The sequence below is a fragment of the Sceloporus undulatus genome, chromosome 1 (genome assembly GCF_019175285.1).
Source record: "Sceloporus undulatus isolate JIND9_A2432 ecotype Alabama chromosome 1, SceUnd_v1.1, whole genome shotgun sequence".
NCBI lineage: Eukaryota > Metazoa > Chordata > Lepidosauria > Squamata > Phrynosomatidae > Sceloporus > Sceloporus undulatus.
This window is the reverse complement of record NC_056522.1, coordinates 45,786,328-45,805,667: the sequence shown is the minus strand read 5'-3', so window position 1 is coordinate 45,805,667 and position 19,340 is coordinate 45,786,328. Positions and strand designations below refer to the sequence as shown.

Here is a 19,340-nt window from a genome sequence, read left to right as displayed (position 1 = left end):
TTTCTTACTCTCATTTTTCTCCTCCACCAGCTCTTAGGAGCCTCAAGTCAATAGGAAAAGGAGTAGTCTTATTAAAGTACTGTAGTAACCCCCACAAGAGCCACCATGGCGTAGTGGTTTAAGTAGTAGACTATGATTCTTGAGACCAGGGTTTGAATTCCAGCTCAGCCATGAAAATCCACTGGGTGACCTTGGGCAAGGCACAGGCTCTTATTCTCTCAGGATGGTAATAGCAGATGCCCCCTGAAGAAACATGCCAAGAAAGCCCCATGATAGGTTCACCTTAGGGTCACCATAAGTCGGAAACTACTTGAAAGCACAAAAGAAACAAGAAGTAACCACCCTCAAAAAATAACTCATGTTTTAAAATGTGGAGTTGTTCTCATGTAATTATTATTTTAATATGTATTTTCATAACATGAAGTAAGATGGTAGCAATTGGTTCAACTCTTCTCTAGTCTCTGTTAGTGGCAGTGTTCTTCCATTTTCTTTTAACAGGTTAAACTTTGCTAGGTATGCCAAAATAGGATAGTGTAAAAGATATGTAGGCTATATTTAGAACAAAGAAAAAGAGGTGAGATTATTGCAGTAAAATATATACAGTAGTGAGATTACAGTATCAGGTAGCAATTTACATTAGAACAGCTGAACATATTTTGGATTCCTCTATAGCCTCTCCTTTCAAGATTCTTTTGACATATGGTACTTACAGATGGATGTGACATTCTTAAGAAGATTACTTTTCGTACTCCTTTATCGGGCAACAACTTCTACTACCACACAAGTCTAAAAGCACTCTTGTGAATTAGCATTATTTAACAGACTTTAATTATTTAATCTTTAGACCATGCTATAGACTTGTAGTAGCAGTATTAACATGTGATGTACTTATATTTTCAGTAACTAGTTTTGTTTCATGAGAATGTCTGCCCTGCCAACTTTCATAATACTGTCATAATACTGTTCTCTCTCTCTCTCTCTGTGTCTCTCTCTGTCTCCTTTATCTGGTCACCACCAAGTTTAATTTGGAAATTATATGCACACTGGAAAGAAATACTTAGATTGCTAATTAGAATATGTAATAGAATCATAGAATTGGAAGAGTCCACAAGGGCCATCCAGTCCAACCCCCTGCGGTGCACAATCAATACACAATCAAAGCAATTAATTAAATTGCATGAAATTATTATATCTTGAGACTTGTAAAACAGATTTTATTTTTTTAGCTTTCTTGGTCAAAGGTAAGTATTGTAGCATGGAAATGTAACTTGAAACCCATAATATTTTATCTCACAAAAGATAGCTATTACGCAAGTTTGCATATAGTTTTCCAAAGCTTTTTGTTGCATATGTATTCATTGTTTGATTTGTATTGTTGTTATAAAACAAGTAAAAACGCTTAATTAAAAAAATAGCTGAATCAAATGGGCAAGACCTCTGTTGCATGTTCTTGGTGTAACATTTCCTTTGAGGAATGCAAAGCCTAGCTTGAAAGACAGCAAGTAGTGTTGGTTGAATGAGGAATTACAGTGAGTAGCTATGCACATTTGAAATGCAAGAGTATTTTCATCCTCCAATCAGGTCTGTACAGATGACTACAGTATTATGCTGGAATGTAGAATATTAAATCACAGATGGTTGTGGTTTAATATGTTCTTTCCATTATTGAAGAAAATGTAATATTAAGTTGTATCTTTATGTAAAATAATATCACAGTAGACTTTGAATGTTAGTACATTGACTCCTGACATTTGATGTCAATGGAAGCTGAAATTTAAAGTGAGGAATAAGTTTGCTGAAGTACAGTTAGAGAATCATACTGGGCCTGAAAGTTCATGCAGTGCTTTTAATATCCTGGCACTGTCTTTGAAACAGGTTGCTTTCTTATATAGTCAGTTATGTTGAGTGTGTCTATTTTTAAATAATTTATAACTAAACCTTCCAAAAATTATCAAAGAAGTGATGTGATCAAGTACAAGAATTTTATGTCATCACACATATAATAATAAATGTCCTTTTGTTTAGCTTCAACTTAGGTTAGGGCAGTGGTACTGAAACGATGTAGTGAAATCTCCTGGGGGTGGGGCACAAGAGTTGCTCAAGGGGGGCACGAGACTTGGAGCCCCTGACCTCTCCTCCTCCTCTTCCCACACTTTTTAATGAGTAAAATTTACACATGTGTTGGGTTAAATATTGAATTTACTTGAACCTATGTCAGTGTTACTAATGTGAAGGTGGAATAATAGAACTATATTGGGGCCTTATAGTGCATTTGTGTGTCTGGCTTTTGTTGCCATTTGCCATTTGACATGGATTGCATCAGCGGAGTCATGCCCAGCAGAGCTGTTCAAGGTGGTTAGGGAATTAACACAACTACCTACCACCCAGAACCCTTTGTTAGAACCAACTATCGCCTGCTGTGATGCTTTCAATGACATTTTCGCTGATAAAATCTCTCGGATAAGGGCTGATCTCAACTCTGGCTTTTCGACAGAACCACTAAGAGAGGTATCCAGTAACTCTGTAACCGTGATAAAGCTGGATCACTTTGAGTTTGTAAATACCGATGACATGGACAAGCTCCTTAAGAGTGTAAAGAAGACCACTTGCCCCCTCGACCCTTGTCCTTGGTTGACCGTTCAGGGAGGAGATGCCATAAAAACATCGTTACAACTTATAATAAATGCATCCCTCAGGGAGGGGATACTTCCATCTACTTTGAAACTGGCAATACAGTACTAAAAGCACTCCTGAAGAAACCCTCCCTAGATCTCCTTGTGAGGGCTAACTATAGACTGGTCTCCTTATTACCATTCTTGGGCAAGGTGATCGAGAGGGTGGTCGCCTTTCAACTCCGAGCTGTCTTGGATGAAGCCGATTATCTAGACCCATTTCAAATTGGCTTCAAGGCGGGATACAGAGTGGAGACTGCTATGGTCGCCTTAGTCGATGATCTTTGTCTGGGCATCGACAGGGGAAGTGTGACCTTGTTGGTGCTCATGGACATCTCAGCGGCCTTCGATACCATCGACCATGGTATCCTTCTGGAACACCTGAGAGAGTTGGGTATCGGGGGCACTGCTCTCCAGTGGCTCCGATCCTATCTCTCGGGAAGGTTCCAGATGGTGAGGCTAGGGGACAGCTGCTCCTCTAAGAGGGAGCTGACATCTGGCGTCCCCCAGGGCGCCATTCTGTCCCCCATGCTATTTAACATTTACATGAAGCCGCTGGGAGAGATCATCCGGAGACATGGAGCAAGGTGTTATCAGTACGCTGATGACACCCAGATCTATCTCCATGTCTCCAACTGATACAGTGACTAAGGAAGGCACCTCTCCTCTGGATGCCTGCTTGAGGTCAGTAATGGGCTGGATGAGGGAAAACAAGCTCAGACTGAATCCGGAAAAAACGGAGGTACTCGTGATAGGTACCCCAGGTCCAAGTAGGGAGATTTGTCATCCAGTCCAGGATGGGGTCACACTTCCCCTAAAGGACAAAGTTCGTAGCTTGGGAGTACTCCTGGATTCATCTCTACAATTAACATCTCAAGTGGATGCAATGGCCAGGAGTGCTTGGTACCAGCTTGGGCTGATACATCTGGACTGAAAGGACCTAGAAACTGTAGTACAGTCACTGGTAATCTCTCACTTGGACTTCTGTAATGCGCTCTTCATGGGGCTACCTTTGTACCAAGTTTGGAAGCTTCAATTAGTTCAAAACGCAGCAGCCAGAGTGGTCACTGGGACCTCTAGGTCAGACCACATAACACCTGTGCTAAAATCCCTACACTGGCTGCCAATTCGCTTCCGGGCCCAATACAAAGTGTTGGTGATTACTTTTAAAGCCTTACATGGCTTGGGCCCGAGTTACTTGAGGGAATGCCTCTCCCGACATGATCCGCCCCGCACTCTCAGAACAGGTGGGAAGAACTTACTTGACCATCCTAAAGTGAGATTAACAACCACTCACCAGAGAGCCTACATGGCAATGGCCTTTGCACTTTGGAATAGCCTTCTGGAAGACCTTTGGCTTATTTCCACCTTGGATGCTTTTAAGAAGGCTCTGAAAACTTATTCCACCAGGCATACCCTCCTGATCTACTATAGATGGAAGAAATACCTTCTCTCTCGAATAGAAATATATCTTTGGATGTTAACATGAGATGTTATATTGTATGGTATTAACTTGTTTTATATAATGCATGATTTTTATTGTGATTTTAACATTGTTATAGAATTGTTGTTGTTGAATTTTTTAATCTGACTGAAATCCCGCTTTGATCCGCCGGGAGAGGCGGGAAAATATAAATAAAACATATTATTTTAAAAAAACATTAATTTTTTCTAAAAACTAGAGGTCACATGCCTAAAACTAGACTAAAAGGGCAGAACTGATGGACCAAATGAAGCAGCTTCTGGTTGCTTTGGAGGCATTCTGTTTAAACAATGCACACATCCAGAGCGGCTGGAAGCTGGGCCAAAGCTGCTCTCTGGACCTTAGGACTGGAGCAAAAAGGAGTTGGGATAGTCTGACTCCTGGCGCTGCCAGTTGCCTCCTGTGTCTACAGCCCCCTTTCGAGTAGGCCATGCGGATAGCGGGGTTCTGACCCACTTCTGGCTGGAGCAGACTTTTTCTGGATGCCCCTCTATTCCACCCCAAAGTCTCTGTAAGAGCAGTAACTTGATTTTATTTACTTCAGTTATATTGATAATATTTTCTATAACAAATGAATGGAAATAGCTTTTACATCCAAATAATGAAAATAAGATTTGCAAAACAGCTTGATTTACTGTACTGGGAATTAGATAGGTAGCCTTTCAAAATATCATTCTATAGAAACAGAAAATGGAAATGGAAGCTCTGCATATAATTAAACTTTTTAATTCAGTATTAGTTTGTATTAATGAATGGCATGCTAATCTCCAGAGTTTCAGAATATTCTCCTCTAATTGTTACAATTTGTCGTGTTTCAGTTGTAGAGTATTTATCTCATTTCCTTAGTACAGTCTACTCCTGGAGCTTTACAAATTGGATTAGTTAGTCACATTTTTGCTAATTTACCTTAGTGCTTTGATGGAGTCCTTAAAATCCAAGCTGGGGCTGCATAATGAATTTTAGTTTTAATGAAAGTGGTTGTTTTCTTTGCATTCTTTTTATCCTTTTATCATGAAAGAATAATGATTTTCACATGTTGTTAACTGTCCACAAGTCAATGTGGATTTATGATGACCCTATGAATAAGAAACCTCCAAGTCAGCAACAGCCCCGTTCAGGTCTTGCAGATGCAGGTCCATGGCTTCCTTGATGAGAATCCATCTGGAATGTGGCGATCCTCTTTTCCTACTGCCTTACACATCAGGACAATCAAATGCAGTGTTACAGCCAATTCTTTAAGAGCAATACATAGCTTTTCATGATCTATACAACCAAAGGCTCTGCTATAGTCTATAAAGCACATGCTGATTTTCTGCTGGAATTCTCTGGTGCACTCCATTTTTGAATATTTGCAGTGTGATCCCTAGTGCCTCTTGTGTTCCTGAAATCAGCCTGCACCTCTGGAATTTCTCACTTTCCTATTGGATAGTAGACTTTCCTGTAGAATTTTGAGCATAACATTTTTTGCATGGGAAAGTAATGCAGTGGTCCTATAGTTACTTCAGCCTTTTGGCGATAGGAATGTATATTGATTGTTTTTAATCTGTGGACTTTTGCCTCCCTCCTCTCCCCCCCCCCCCTCTATTCATTGGCAGATTTTAGCTTGGGCTAAAGTCAATTCTGTCTTTGTAGACAACAGCAATTCTAGTGGTATGCCATCTATTCCTGGTGGTTTATTCCTCCCAGATGCTCTGAATGCAGCTTTCATTTAAATTTTCAAAACCTGGTTTCATTTTTATATATCCTTTCTCCCATGTGTCATTCATCCTTTTGTCTCTATTGTGTATTGTTTCCATTGCCTTATTGTATCTTGGTTGTGTATTATGTCCCTCTGCTGATTATAGAGCATCCATGCCCTTGTTTTAAATTACCCTTTGGTTTTGTGAATCTCGTGGAAGAGATCTCTTGTTTTTCCTTTTTTAGTTTGCTTCTATCTTTCTGCAATGATTATTATAAGTTTAAAATAGACAATGAAGGCATTGAAATAGTCAAATACTTCCCATATCTTGAATAAGTGATTGAGCAGAATGGAGAATACAGTCAAGTAATCAGAAAGAGACTAGGACTGGGAAGGGCATCTATGAAAGAACTAGACACAATCCTGCACAGCAAAGATATACAGCTGAACACTAAAGTTCAGTTGTATACTGGTAATTTACATAATCTATATTTGTTAATAACTTTTTATTAGAGGAGAGTGTGACCCCATCCAGGTTGTATCCCAGTTCCTAGGTTCAGGGTTGCTATTGTAAGTACCTCCATTTTATCTGGATTCAGTTTTAATCTGTTTTCCCTCATCCCTGCTTTAAGACAGTTATTGAGAGAGGAGATCTGAAGTCAAAGTTGAAGACCGAGACATCTGCATACTAATAACACTCCCCCCCCCCCATGAAAGCCTTTGACTTCACATTAAAATAGATTGCTTGCTAAAAGAATAAAATACAGTTTAAAAGGACAAAAGGCCCTGAGATCCTCAGGAGAGGCCCTTCTCTCAGTCCCACCCCCATCACAAGCACGGTTAGTGGGGACATGAGGGGGCCTTTTTGGTGGCTGCCCTTAGACTGTAGAACTACCTTCCCAGGGAGGCCAGAATGGCCCCCTCCTTGTCCTTTTGCCAGAAGGTTGAAGCCTTCGTATGCAGACAGGCTTTTAAAACAGCAGGTTTTTAAAGACCAGGCTGGGATGTTGTATTGTTTTAAAGTGTTTAAAACACTTTTTAATTGTACTTTATTCTTTTAATGAGCAATCTATTTTAATGTGAAGTCGAAGGCTTTCATAGCCAGCATTCGTAGTTTTTGTGGGTTTTTTGGGCTATGTGGCCATGGTCTAGAAGAGTTTATTCCTGATGTTTCACCTGCATCTGTGCCTGGCAGCTTCAGCAAAAATCTATTTTAATATTGTAATCATTTAATTCTGTTTTAATGTATCACTTTTGTATGTTTTTCATTGTACTTTTTTAAAAAAAACAACATTGTGATCTGCTCTGGGTCCCAGCTTTTGGGGGGGGGGGGGGTGGGATACAAATAAATAAAACAACAATAATAATTGTTTTCCAATTTTTATTTTTGTTGCTGAAAGAAATAAACTGTTCTGTTCAGAAGTACATAGACGTGTACATGTAGTGATAACTGAATGTCGTAATGTGGCATTTTTCAGATAACATGAGCATAAAGTGATTATTGTCACATCTGCCACTTGCCTAAGATCGCTTTAGAATTTCAAAGAAACTGTGTAAATTGGAGGTAAATTTGTTGTCACAAACCTGATTCCCCTTCCTTATTGCAGGGCTGATGTCAGGTTCAAGGAAGCCATGGCTTTTTGCCCTCCCTCCCAAGCTTCACTGGCACCAGTGCTGAAAAGAGTGAAAGTAGCAGCTTCACATTATTACTTTTGGTGCTGAACTTGTAAGCAACCATTGACGTGTCCTTTGCCGAAGAATGCCTATGGGGATCAAGTAGCATTGCTGAGGGATGCTATATTAAGGTCAAAAGTTAGAAGTAGTGGAGATAGTAAAAACAGCTATCCAGCCTAGCACTTGACTCTTCACTCTAGAAAATGTAAAAATACAGAAGAGAATAAAAGGTGGGCACTTCCCAACATTAGCCACGGGATTCTTTGGGGCTCCAACATTTGTCCGGTAATGGCAGGTACTGACATCTGAAAGATGCAAATGTAATGTAACCATGTTGTAGTGTCACTGTACAGTGGAGCCTTGCCTTATGCGTGGGATCTATTCCAAACCCCCCTGCATAAGGCAAATACTGTGTAAGCTCAAGCCCCATTCAACAGAATGGGACTCGTACTTGCAGTGGTGCGGTGTATGCACGCCACGGTGCGTGCACCATTCAGTTGATTGCAGCGTGGCTTCCACGTAAACCGGAAGCCACATATGATGCATCCGCATATGGAGCAGGCACGCTATATTTATTTTTCTAAAAAAGTTAAGGCAAGATGTTATTTATTGGTATGTAGGGTTCTCGGTTGCTCATCTGGGGATGATAAAATTCCATTTGACATGTAATATAGTTCTTGCTTCATTCTTTTATTTTCTGTAGTAATTATCAATGTCTGTTCACATTTTTCATTTTGAATCTTCCATGAATAGACAACCGAAAATCTGAATATAATCATAGGCAAGAAACCAGCTTTTAACACCTTTTGAGCCTGAGGATGTAGCCAGTCTTAGAATCATAGAATCGTAGAGGTGGAAGAGACCACAGGGGCCATCCAGTCCAACTTTCTGCCATGTAGGAAATCCAGATCAAAGCATCCCCAACAGTTGGCCATCCAGCCTCTGCTTAAAGACCTCCAAGGAAGGAGACTCCACTACACTCCAAGGGAGTTTGTTCCACTGTCGAACAGCCCTTACTGTCAGGAAGTTCCTCCTAATGTTGAGGTGGAATCCCGTTTCCTGTAGCTTGCATCCACTGTTTCAGGTCCTGTTCTCTGGAGCAGCAGAAAACAAACTTGCTCCCTCCTCAATATGACATCTCTTCAAGTATGTAAACAGGGCTATCATATCACCTCTTAATCTTCTCTTCTCCAGGCTAAATATCCCCAGCTCCCTAAGTCGTTCCTCATAGGACATGGTTTCCAAACCCTTCACCATTTTAGTCACCCTCCTTTGGACACGCTCCAGTTTCTCAATGTCCTTTTTGAATTGTGGTGCCCAGAACTGGACACAGTATTCCACGTGGGGCCTGACCAAAGCAGAATACAGTGGTACTATTACAGTGGTGCCTCGGGTTACAAAATTAATTCGTTCCGCCGCGGTGTTCGTAACCCGATGCATTTCGCAAGCCGAAAAAGGCTTTTGCAAAGCGCGGCTAGCGGTCGCGTTTGAATTTCGCGCCGAAAAAAAAATTTCGTAACCCGAAAAAACCTTCGTATCCCGGAACAGTTTTTCTCAATGGAGCTTTTTCGTATCCCGGAAATTTCGTAACGCGGCGCATTCGTATCCCGGGGTACCACTGTACTTCTCTTGATCTAGACACTATACTTTTATTGATGCAGCCTAAAATTGCATTGGCCTTTTTAGCTGCCACATCGCACTGTTGACTCATGTTCAACTTGTGGTCTATTTGGACTCCTAGATCCCTTTCACATGTAGTCTCATTCAGCCAGGTGTCACCCATCCTATATCTGTGCATTTTATTCTTTTGCCCTAAGTGCAGTACCTTACATTTCTCTGTGTTGAATTTCATTTTGTTAGCTTTGGCCCAGATTTCTAGTCTATTCAGGTCATTTTGAATTTTGATCCTGTCCTCTGGGGTATTAGCTATTCCTCCTAATTTGGTGTCATCTGAAAATTTGATAAGTATGCTCCCAATTCTGTCATCCAGGTCATTGATAAAGATGTTGAATAACATTGGCCCCAGGACAGAGCCCCGTCATAATAGCATGAGGGTTTTATATGGTTGTGGTGTCTAGGCCAGACGTGTGTCTTCCCCTTGCAGTACCCAGTAAGCACGTAATTCATGGCCCAAAACAGGGTAGCTTTTAAAAAAAAGCTGGACAACAACAAATAAAACTCTGAGAAGACATTAAAATGTGTGGTAGAGAAAGTCCAACAGAACAAAGAAAATAGAAGAGGAATATGTTTTGTCCACAGGGGATATTTAAGTTCTGAAGTGGGGTAGGAATGGCGGTTAACAGTTTGCAGCATGAGATTCTGGGTGCTAGGAAGATGTTTCATGGTAAGTGATGGCACATAGAAAATGCTGAACCACCAAATAAACTAATTCAAATGATATTTGGATTGAGCATAGCTAGCTCTAGATAGCTCATGTTCATTCACCTTTCTATTGCACATTTTGTTTGTTTGTTTGTTTAACCTATATCCTATCTTTCTCCCAATATGGGATCTGTATCTTCCTGGTCATTGTATATCCTCTGTTTATTTCAATTAATTTTTATGATCATTCTTAAAACCTATAGTGCTAAGATGTGCTTATTCAGATGTAAATTCCTCTGTATTTGCTGGAGTTTAGTTCCAACGAACTAGCCTTCTTTAGTCCATTCATCTGTTCAGAATCATTCTACAAAATATAATAATTTACATGCACACACCTTTTAGATTCTTCACCATTGGCCTGGAAAAGTATATATAGTGGGCCCTCCTTATATGAGGATTTGCCATGCACGGATTTGAGCATCCGCGGATGGCAAATACCACTGTTGGGGACAAAAGTCCCTCGCCTCCCCTCCTCTCCTCCCTTCCTCCTTAACTCCCTTCCCTCCCTGTTTAATTACCTTCTACTGCTGCTGCCACCGCCGCAGGAAAGGCCAGGTGCCGGTGTTGGAGGAGTTGAAGGCCTCTGGTGAGGCTGCTCAGCCTCCTCACCATCGCAGCCGCGGGAAAAGCCAGGTGGTGGTGCCGGTGCTGGAGGCCAAGCCTTGGCCTCCTCGTCACCACTGTCGAAGGGCCAGGTGGTGGTGGTGGAGGCCTCTTGGCCTCCAACACCGCCACCTGGCCTTTCTCGTGGTGGCAAGGAGGGCGGGCAGCACGCCAGAGGCCTTCAAGGCCGAGACTTGGCCTCCAGCATCGGCACCACCACCCAGCTTTTCCTGTGGTAGCGGCGGCGGTGAGGAGGCCGAGCAGCCGCACCAGAGGCCTTCAAGTCCTCCAGTACCGGCACCTGGCCTTTTCTGCGGCAGCAGCAGCAGCAGAAGGTAAGTAAGAAGGGAGGGAAGGAGGAAGCGAGGAGGGGAGGCGAGGGACTTTTATCCCAAATGGTTGTGTGCATGCACATGTGCCACCATTGGGGAGAAAGGGGACTTGAGCATAAGCAGATTTTGGTATGCTCGAGGGGTGGAACGGATCCCCTGCATATACAGAGGGCCTACTGTACAATGTATGTAATAGGAACTATTGAACAATGAGCTAGAATGATAGAACTTTCCTTGCACTTTCTCTTCACACTTTACTTATATTTACTTTTGTATGCTCAACTAGAGTTGTTTTCAAAATACTGTTTTGTAAGTGGAGCAAGTAATGTCAAGGCATGCTTTCCCTAGCAAAATGTATATTCTGTTTGTGTGTGTTTTAGTTAATGAACTGAGCATATGCAAGGCATGCATAAGTTGGCTTGTGAATGTATACAGGGGTACCCCGGGTTACGAAATTAATTCGTTCCGCCGCCGCTTTCGTAACCCGGAATACTTCGTAAGCCGAAAAAGCCATAGGCGCTAATGGGGAAAAGCCGCGGTTTCGTGTGAAATAGCGCCGAAAAGCACCAAAAAATTTTTCGTAACCCGAAATGACCTTCGTAACCCGGAACAGTTTTTTTGAATGGATTTTTTTCGTAACCCGGAAATTTCGTAAGGCGGCGCATTCGTATCCCGGGGTACCAGTGTATTCTGTTGTGTGTTACAGCATCCTTTATTAGCATTTAAAGTGCATTTTAAAAGCTTGATACAGTATTAAGCACTATTAAAGAGTAAAATATGACCACGAGAACTTAGTTTTAAGAGGGGTATGTTCAAAGAACAAAGTATAACAGCATTCATGAGTTTCATGTATACAAACGGGTGTGTGTATACTAAATTTAAAGGCCGGAAGTCTAAAGAGTATGCATCGTAGATCATTGGAACCATTAGAAGTCCCAGTGGTTCTGATATGTTTTAAACTACCATATATACTCAACTATAAGTCGAGAAATTTATGCCCCAAAATTGACTCCAAAATCATGGGTAGACTTATATATGGGGCAATAAGTTAATGCTTATAAATTTCCTTTTAAAAAAAAATTATTAATACATTCTAAAACAAAACATGACAACAAACAGTACACCAAAACAACAATAAATATAGGCAGTAACCCAGATAAGGCCCTGAAAATTATAGATAAAAGGTGTATTCACGGATCCTGAAAGACATCTTTCCATAAAAATTTAGCTAAAATTGGGGGATGCCTAGAGACTAAATCTTGCTGGATATATTTGATAAATGGATGCCAAATCTTATGAAAGGTCAATCCAGAGTGTAAACCTCTTGCTCTGTTGTTGTTATCTGCCATTTCCTCCATTAACCACAAGTCCCATAGTCTTGTTCACCATCTTGCAATATTCAACTTTCCAGTTTTCCAGTTCTTGGTTATCTCAAGCCTGGCAACAGCCAGAAGCAAACATTAATAATAAGTTCTTTATGCTGCAGGACTTTATTTTCATACATAAAATGGAGAACAGGAGCAGGAGTGGTGATAATTGTATACTTTGTTTAGTGATCTTGGAGATCAGTTGTAAAATTTCTGTGCAATACTCATGCACTAAGGGGCAATCCAGCCACATATGTACAAAGGTTCCCCTACCTTCACAACCCCTCCAGCATTTTGGATTAGCATTGCTAGACATACAAGCCAATTTGACTGGGGTGAGGTATCATTGATGGACCAACGTCTAGGCCCTTCAGGACAATCCTGTGGTCAAGATCTGCTAGACATTAACCATAGAATTGCACTGGGAGAGCTACAAATGCTTAGTGGAGTGTTCTCTCTAGGAATAGCTAGGTCCTCCAGCACAACTCTATGGTCAACTTTAACCAAAAGTCACAGTGAAGGACCTAGAGATTCTTAGAGAGAACATATTAATAAAATCCATGAATAATCAAATCCACAAAAGTCAAAGCCACAATTGTGGAGGGCTGACTGTAGTATGAGAAAGCAAGTGAAAGTGAAAGCAAGAGGGTAAAACTTAGGGGTATGTAACAAAGGATGTGAACGACAATCTCCTTTGGAGATCCCTCTTTTCTTTGGAGAAAAGACACATTTCACAGACAAACATGGACACACCATCTCCCTTGCCTCTCTTACCATAACTATAGTCCCCTCCCCCAATTTTTTCTCGAGTGGTCCTGTAATAAGAAAGCATGTAAGCCCCATTGAACTTGGTTGATTTTATTACTGAGGAGACATATATCAATTTTTCCAGAGTTGTTTGCGATAGATGTCTTTTCAGTAAGACTCTTTAGCTTGTTAGCAGAAAGTTTTATTTAGTTTTAAAGTTATTTTAATAAACTAGTGATTCAGAGATCCATATACTGTTTTATAAGGTTACTGCTAGTGTTGTTTCTTCTTTTTCCTCCTCACATGACAGAATGCTTTTTTAAAGTTTACACCTGCTGTGACACATGCGTGCATTGTTGGAAAACTAAGAAAAGACAGTTTTATATGCAATGTTATGCCTATATGAACGTCTTTGTAGATTCAAATTGATGATTAATTGATAAAACTTGTATGATTAAGATTTTTTTAACCAGTTTACAGCCATTTCAGAAACAAACAAGTTCTGATCTCCGTAATTTATAAAATAATATATAAACAATTTGAAATGTAATGAAAAAATGTATATGCCCTTATATAATAAGAAATAAGATAGAATGATCCAAATGATTTTTGTTTACAGGGACATCAAGCCGGACAACATCTTGATGGATATGAATGGACATATTCGGTTAGCAGATTTTGGTTCCTGTCTGAAATTGATGGAAGATGGAACGGTAAATTAGGAGGAAAATATTCCTTCAGCTACTTTTGAAATGCTTGTATTTGCTGTTACAGTTTCTAATTATATTTCTAGTAATAAAAACTATATTACTGACTGCAAAATTGTCATTTGAGTAATAGTGTGGATAGAATTTAATTTTAACTGGAATACTAACTGATCAGATTCATTCATTTTACATCTATCCCTATTCCATATCACATTGTATAATAGTCACTAAGTAATGTTTCTTATATACTAAATATTCTCTCCTGAGACGATTCTATATTATTATTATTATTAACCTTTATTTATAAAGCACTGTAAATTTACACAGCGCTGTACATACAATCTTTTAGTTAGACGGTTCCCTGCCCTCAGGCTTACAATCTAAGAAGACACGACACAAAAGGAGAAGGGAGTGGTGGTGGGGAATGGGATCAGGTCCAGCAGTTCTTCTCCACCTCCGAGGCCTGGACCAAGGCAGATGGACTGGAGGAAGGGCTTGGCTTCTTAATTAATGGTTAAAAGGAGGCTTCCTGGTCAGAGAGGGGCTCACCTCTAGGAATGCTTCTCTAAACAATATAGTCTTTAACTTATATCTTAGCAAAAAGTCTGTAGTTATACAAACCTACAGACAGAATAAAGAATAAATGTTGAGCAGTCATGTTTATTTGCTCTGTCTTTACAATACATACTACTACACACCTCAGGCCCCTAGTGACAGAATTTGGATGCCTTTAGTATAGAATAGACAATAGGTAGATACAATGAAGGAAAGATTTGTTCACTATAGGCCCTATGGTGCAGAGGTACCAATTCAGACATCAAACAAGAAAAAAATAAATCTTCCCATGTCAATGTCACCTGGCTAATCATGTAGGCTTGGCTTGGGAAATTATCTTACCCCTACGCCTTGTTTTTTCATGTTGTCTCATCTCTTACGCACTGTGGGTCACGGCCAGGGTATATTAGACTTTCTTGTATATTTTAATTATACAGCCCAAACTTACAGCATATATCGACTAAGATGTGAACTGATTGAATTTTCTAACATTTATTCCTCACTTTTAACTGTCTTTAAAAATTCTTACTATTTAAAAAAACAATTTTGAAACAGGGGGTAAGGATTGGCATGGAAATGAAACACGTCACCTGTATGTGAGTTAGGGGGTTGTTTGCTTTTGTTCTTTATTCTTGTTTTCTTAAATATACAGATGGAAATCCATGTAGAGGCATAAAGTACCCCTCTGAATTGGGATCCTGAAATGGAAGTTCCACTGCTCAGCTCAGTTCCTTTAAACCTGTGCCTGTGACTCCCCTGATTGAGTCCATCCATCTTGCTTGCAGTCTTCCCCTCCTTTTCCCCTCTGCCTTTGCTAGCATTGTTTATTCTAGTGATCCATGTCTTCTCATTATGTGGCCAAAGTATGACAGCCACAAATTGATCATTTTGGTTTCCAAGGAGAGTTCCGGCTTGATCTGTTCCCATTGTTTGACTTTTTGGCTGTTCATGGTATCCTAAGCACTCTTCTCCAGCACCACATCTTGAATGGGTTGATTTTCTTTCTATCTGATTCCTTCACTGTACAGCTCTCGCATCCATATATGATGATGGGGAATACTGTTGTCTGCGTAATTTAGTTCTCTGTTATATATCTTTGCTCTTTATAATATTTTCTAATTCTTTCATAGCTGCCCTACCCATTCCTAGTCTTCTTTTTTCTTGATTGCAGCCTGGTCAATGTTTGATTCTAGGTATGAGAATTCTTTGACTATTTACCTACGTCTACATCCAAGTTCTTGTCCCAACTACAAAAGCCCTACTGAACTGATTACTGAATAGTAAATCAGTGCTTATGTAAATCTCATTGAATCAGTGTATCTGTTCCAAGACTAACAATGAAATTTAGGCCTTACTGCCTTAAGCCTGTAATTTTCATGGAAGATCTATGTCAGTCTCACATAATGCTTCTTTTAATTGCTGACAAAAGATAATACATTTTGCTAATAAATAATTGATAGATTAATGAGCAGAAATTTTAGGATGTACTTGTGCTACCTGCCACCTTAATAGGCCTGACAGAAAACTCTTTTTTATTTCAGTTTACTCATGCCCATCAACATTTGAAGCCAAAGTGTGTACATTCACATTTACTCATAGGAATATTACTAATAATGTTTTAGTCATGGAAATCATAAACCTTGCAGGTTCAATCTTCAGTGGCAGTTGGAACACCAGACTACATCTCTCCAGAAATCTTGCAAGCCATGGAAGATGGGAAAGGGAAGTATGGTCCTGAATGTGACTGGTGGTCCCTAGGTGTCTGCATGTATGAAATGCTGTATGGAGAAACACCTTTTTATGCAGAATCTCTAGTGGAGACCTATGGAAAGATAATGAACCATAAAGTGAGTAATCTTTTTTTGAATATATAAATCATAAACAGCTCTCAAAGAACCAAGAATGCTTCAGCTCAGTGCTTTCTTCTGCTGTCATTTTATATTACTAATTTAATTAACTCTGGCTTACTATTTAATTGATACAACACTCTTCAGAACTACTGTTGTATAGGATAGTATTATCAGGTTTTATCTGCCAGGAGGCAAAGACCTTTTTATTTAGGAAGATATTTGGTTTTTAATTTCTTGCTGCAGCTTTTAATAGTGATGTTATCTTTCTAACTCATTATTTTTTATTTAGAGTATTTTATTTATTATGTTTTATGTATGTTTTAAAACTGTTTTTAACTTGTATTTTTAACTAGTTGCATTGCGCTACACAGAGGGGTGGGGTAAAAATAAATTTTATTACAGTGCGCCATACGCAGATGCCTTTTACACTGAAAGCCGCACATTATGCACGAGCCCCATTCTTTTCAATGGGGCTCGAGCATATGTGCTATTTGCCTTACTCAGGGGGTCTGGAACGTAAGGCAAGGGTGCACTGTATTATTGTTGTTGTTGTTGTTGTTGTATTGTAAATAGAACTCTGGTTTAAGAGGTGAGACTAATGGAGAGAGATGGGGAGGGCATACCTCTGACAGTGGACGGGGGGAGGGAGGTTGATAATGAAGCGAGCGGGACAACGACTAGAGCGCCACTGGCGAAAAAACCCAGCTCTTATCTGACAAGACACACCATAGGGATTTCCTTGATTCCTATGATGTGGCAATAGATGCAGCAAAGAAGTCTTTCTCTGCTGCATGTATTGCGTCTGTGAGGTCTTGTCCAGCAGAGCTATTCATGGTGGTAAGTGATCTAACGCAGATCCCCACCACCCAGAACCCTTTAGTAGAGCCTACCATAGCCTGCTGTGGCACCTTTAACAACTACTTTGTACATAAAATCTCTTTGATAAGAGCCGACTAGGATGCGGGCGTTAGTGAAAAAGTGACAGGAAAGGTATATAGCGGCTCTGTGAATAAAGTTATACTGGATCAGTTTGAGTCAGTGACTACCGATGATGTGGACAAGCTTCTTGGGAGTTTGAAAAAGACTACATGCCCTCTCAACCCTTGCCCTTTATGGCTGGTGGTCCAGGGGGGAAAAGCAACTAAGATACTCTTAAGCTATATAATCAATGCATCCTTCAGGGAGGACCATTTTCCATCTACCTTAAAAGAGGCAGTGGTAAAACCTCTGCTGAAAAAGCCCTCTCTTGACCTCCTGGACAAAAACAACTATAGGCCGGTCTCTCTTTTACCATTCTTGAGGAAGGTGATTGAGAGGGCTGTGGCCATTCAACTCCAAGCAGTCTTGGAGGAAATGGATTATCTAGATCCATTTCAAACCAAGTTTAGGACAGGATACAGAGTTGAGACTGACATGGTCGACTTAGTCGATGGTCTCCATTTAGGCATCAACAGTGGACGCGTGACCCTCTTGGTGCTTTTGGACCTCTTAGTGCCCTTCGAGACCATCGACCATGGTATCCTTCTGGAATGCTTGGGAGAATTGGGAATTGGAAACACTGCATTACAAAGGTTCCATTCCTATCTCTCAGGCAGATTCCGGATGGTGAGGCTGGGAGACAGTTGCTCTTCTAAAAGAGCTAAAATCTGGTGTCCCTCAGTGCGCCATTCTGTCTCCTATGCTATTTAACGTATTTTACATGAAGCCTCTGGGTGATATCATCTGGAGACATGGGGCAGGGTGTTATCAGAATGCTGATGACACCCAAAAATGTTTCTCTATGTCTCGGACTGCTGCAGTGATTAAGGATGGCATCTCTCCTCTGAATGAATGTCTTAAGGAGGTAATGGACTGGATGGGGGAAAACAGACTCAAATTGAATCCAGACAAGATGGAGGTACTCGCTATAAGGACTCCAAATCCGGGGATGGAGATATGTCTCCCAGTTAGAATCATAGAATCATAGAGTTGGAAGTGACTGCAAGGGCCATCCAGTCCAACCCCCTGCCATGCAGGAAATCCAGATCAAAGCATCCCCGACAGATGGCCATCCAGCCTCTGTTTGAAGACCTCCAAGGCGGGAGACTCCACTACACTCTTAGGAAGTGTGTTCCACTGTTGAACAGCCCTTACTGTCAGGAAATTCCTCCTAATGTTGAGGTGGAATCTCTTTTCCTGCAGTTCTTGGATGGGTTCACACTTCACCTGAAAGACTGTGTCCGCAGCTTGGGTGTACTCCAGAACTCATTGCTCCAGTTGTCAGCATAGATAGACGCGACCGCCAGGAGCACTTGTTTTCAGCTTTGGCTAATACGCCAGCTGTGACCCTTCCTGGAACCAGAGGACCTAGAAACAGTGGTACATGCACTGGTAACCTCTCAGCTCGACTTCTGCAATGCGCTCTACATGGGCCTACTCTTGTGCCAAGTTTGGAAACTTCAATTGGTACGAAATATGGCTGCCAGATTGGTCGCCGGAACCTCCGGAGCTGACCATATAACACCAGTCTTAAATTCCCTTCATTGGCTGCCAGTTCGTTTCTGGGCATGATACAAGGTGTAAGTTGTACCATTTAAAGCCCTTGGGTCCAGACTAGTTACGGGAGCACCTTCCTCCATACAATTCACCCTGCACACTTAGGTCCTTGGGGAAGAACTTGCTGCAGCAAAGAAGACCAGTTTGGCTGTGGTCTCCCAGAGGGCCTTTACATCTGCCACTCCTAGGCTATGGATCTCTTCCGGCAGGTGTTTCCAGATCAGCCCCCCTTCCACTGATCTATTGATAGCTCCTATCAACTCCATGAAAGATGTCTTGGCTCAAGTTTTTAGGGGAGGGAGGTAGGTTGGGGGTAGGGGATTATGCTGAATTTTTAAATGTATAATGCATTTTATTGTTATTTTATTTTTTTTGTAACCTGCCTCGATCAGTAGGGAGAGGCGGAATATAAATAAAAATTATTATTAATATTATTAACTTTTGTATTAATAGTTTATAAATTTTACTTCATTTCAAATGGTTGTGACCTGCTTTGAATTCTGTGCCTAGAGAAAGGCAGGATAATAAATAAATAAATAAAAGTTTTTGTGGGTTTTTCGGGCTATGTGGCCATGTTCTAGAAGAGTTTCTTCCTGACGTTTCGCCAGCATCTGGCCACATGGCCTGAAAAACCCACAAAGAACATGGCCACATAGCCCGGAAAACCCACAAAAAACTATGGATGCCATCCATGAAAGCCTTCGACATAATAATAATAATAATAATAATAATAATAATAATAATAATAATAATAA

General features: G+C 40.7%; 1 protein-coding gene across 1 annotated transcript in view; it reads left to right on the top strand.

Moving 5' to 3' along the window:
- CDC42BPA (CDC42 binding protein kinase alpha) overlaps window positions 1–19,340 on the top strand; it is a 261,009-nt gene that overhangs the window by 103,541 nt on the left and 138,128 nt on the right. Inside the window, exons 6-7 of the mRNA XM_042445935.1 lie at window positions 13,558–13,651; window positions 15,847–16,051. Of these exons, the coding sequence (XP_042301869.1) occupies window positions 13,558–13,651; window positions 15,847–16,051 (299 nt within the window). The remainder of the gene's footprint in view (window positions 1–13,557; window positions 13,652–15,846; window positions 16,052–19,340) is intronic.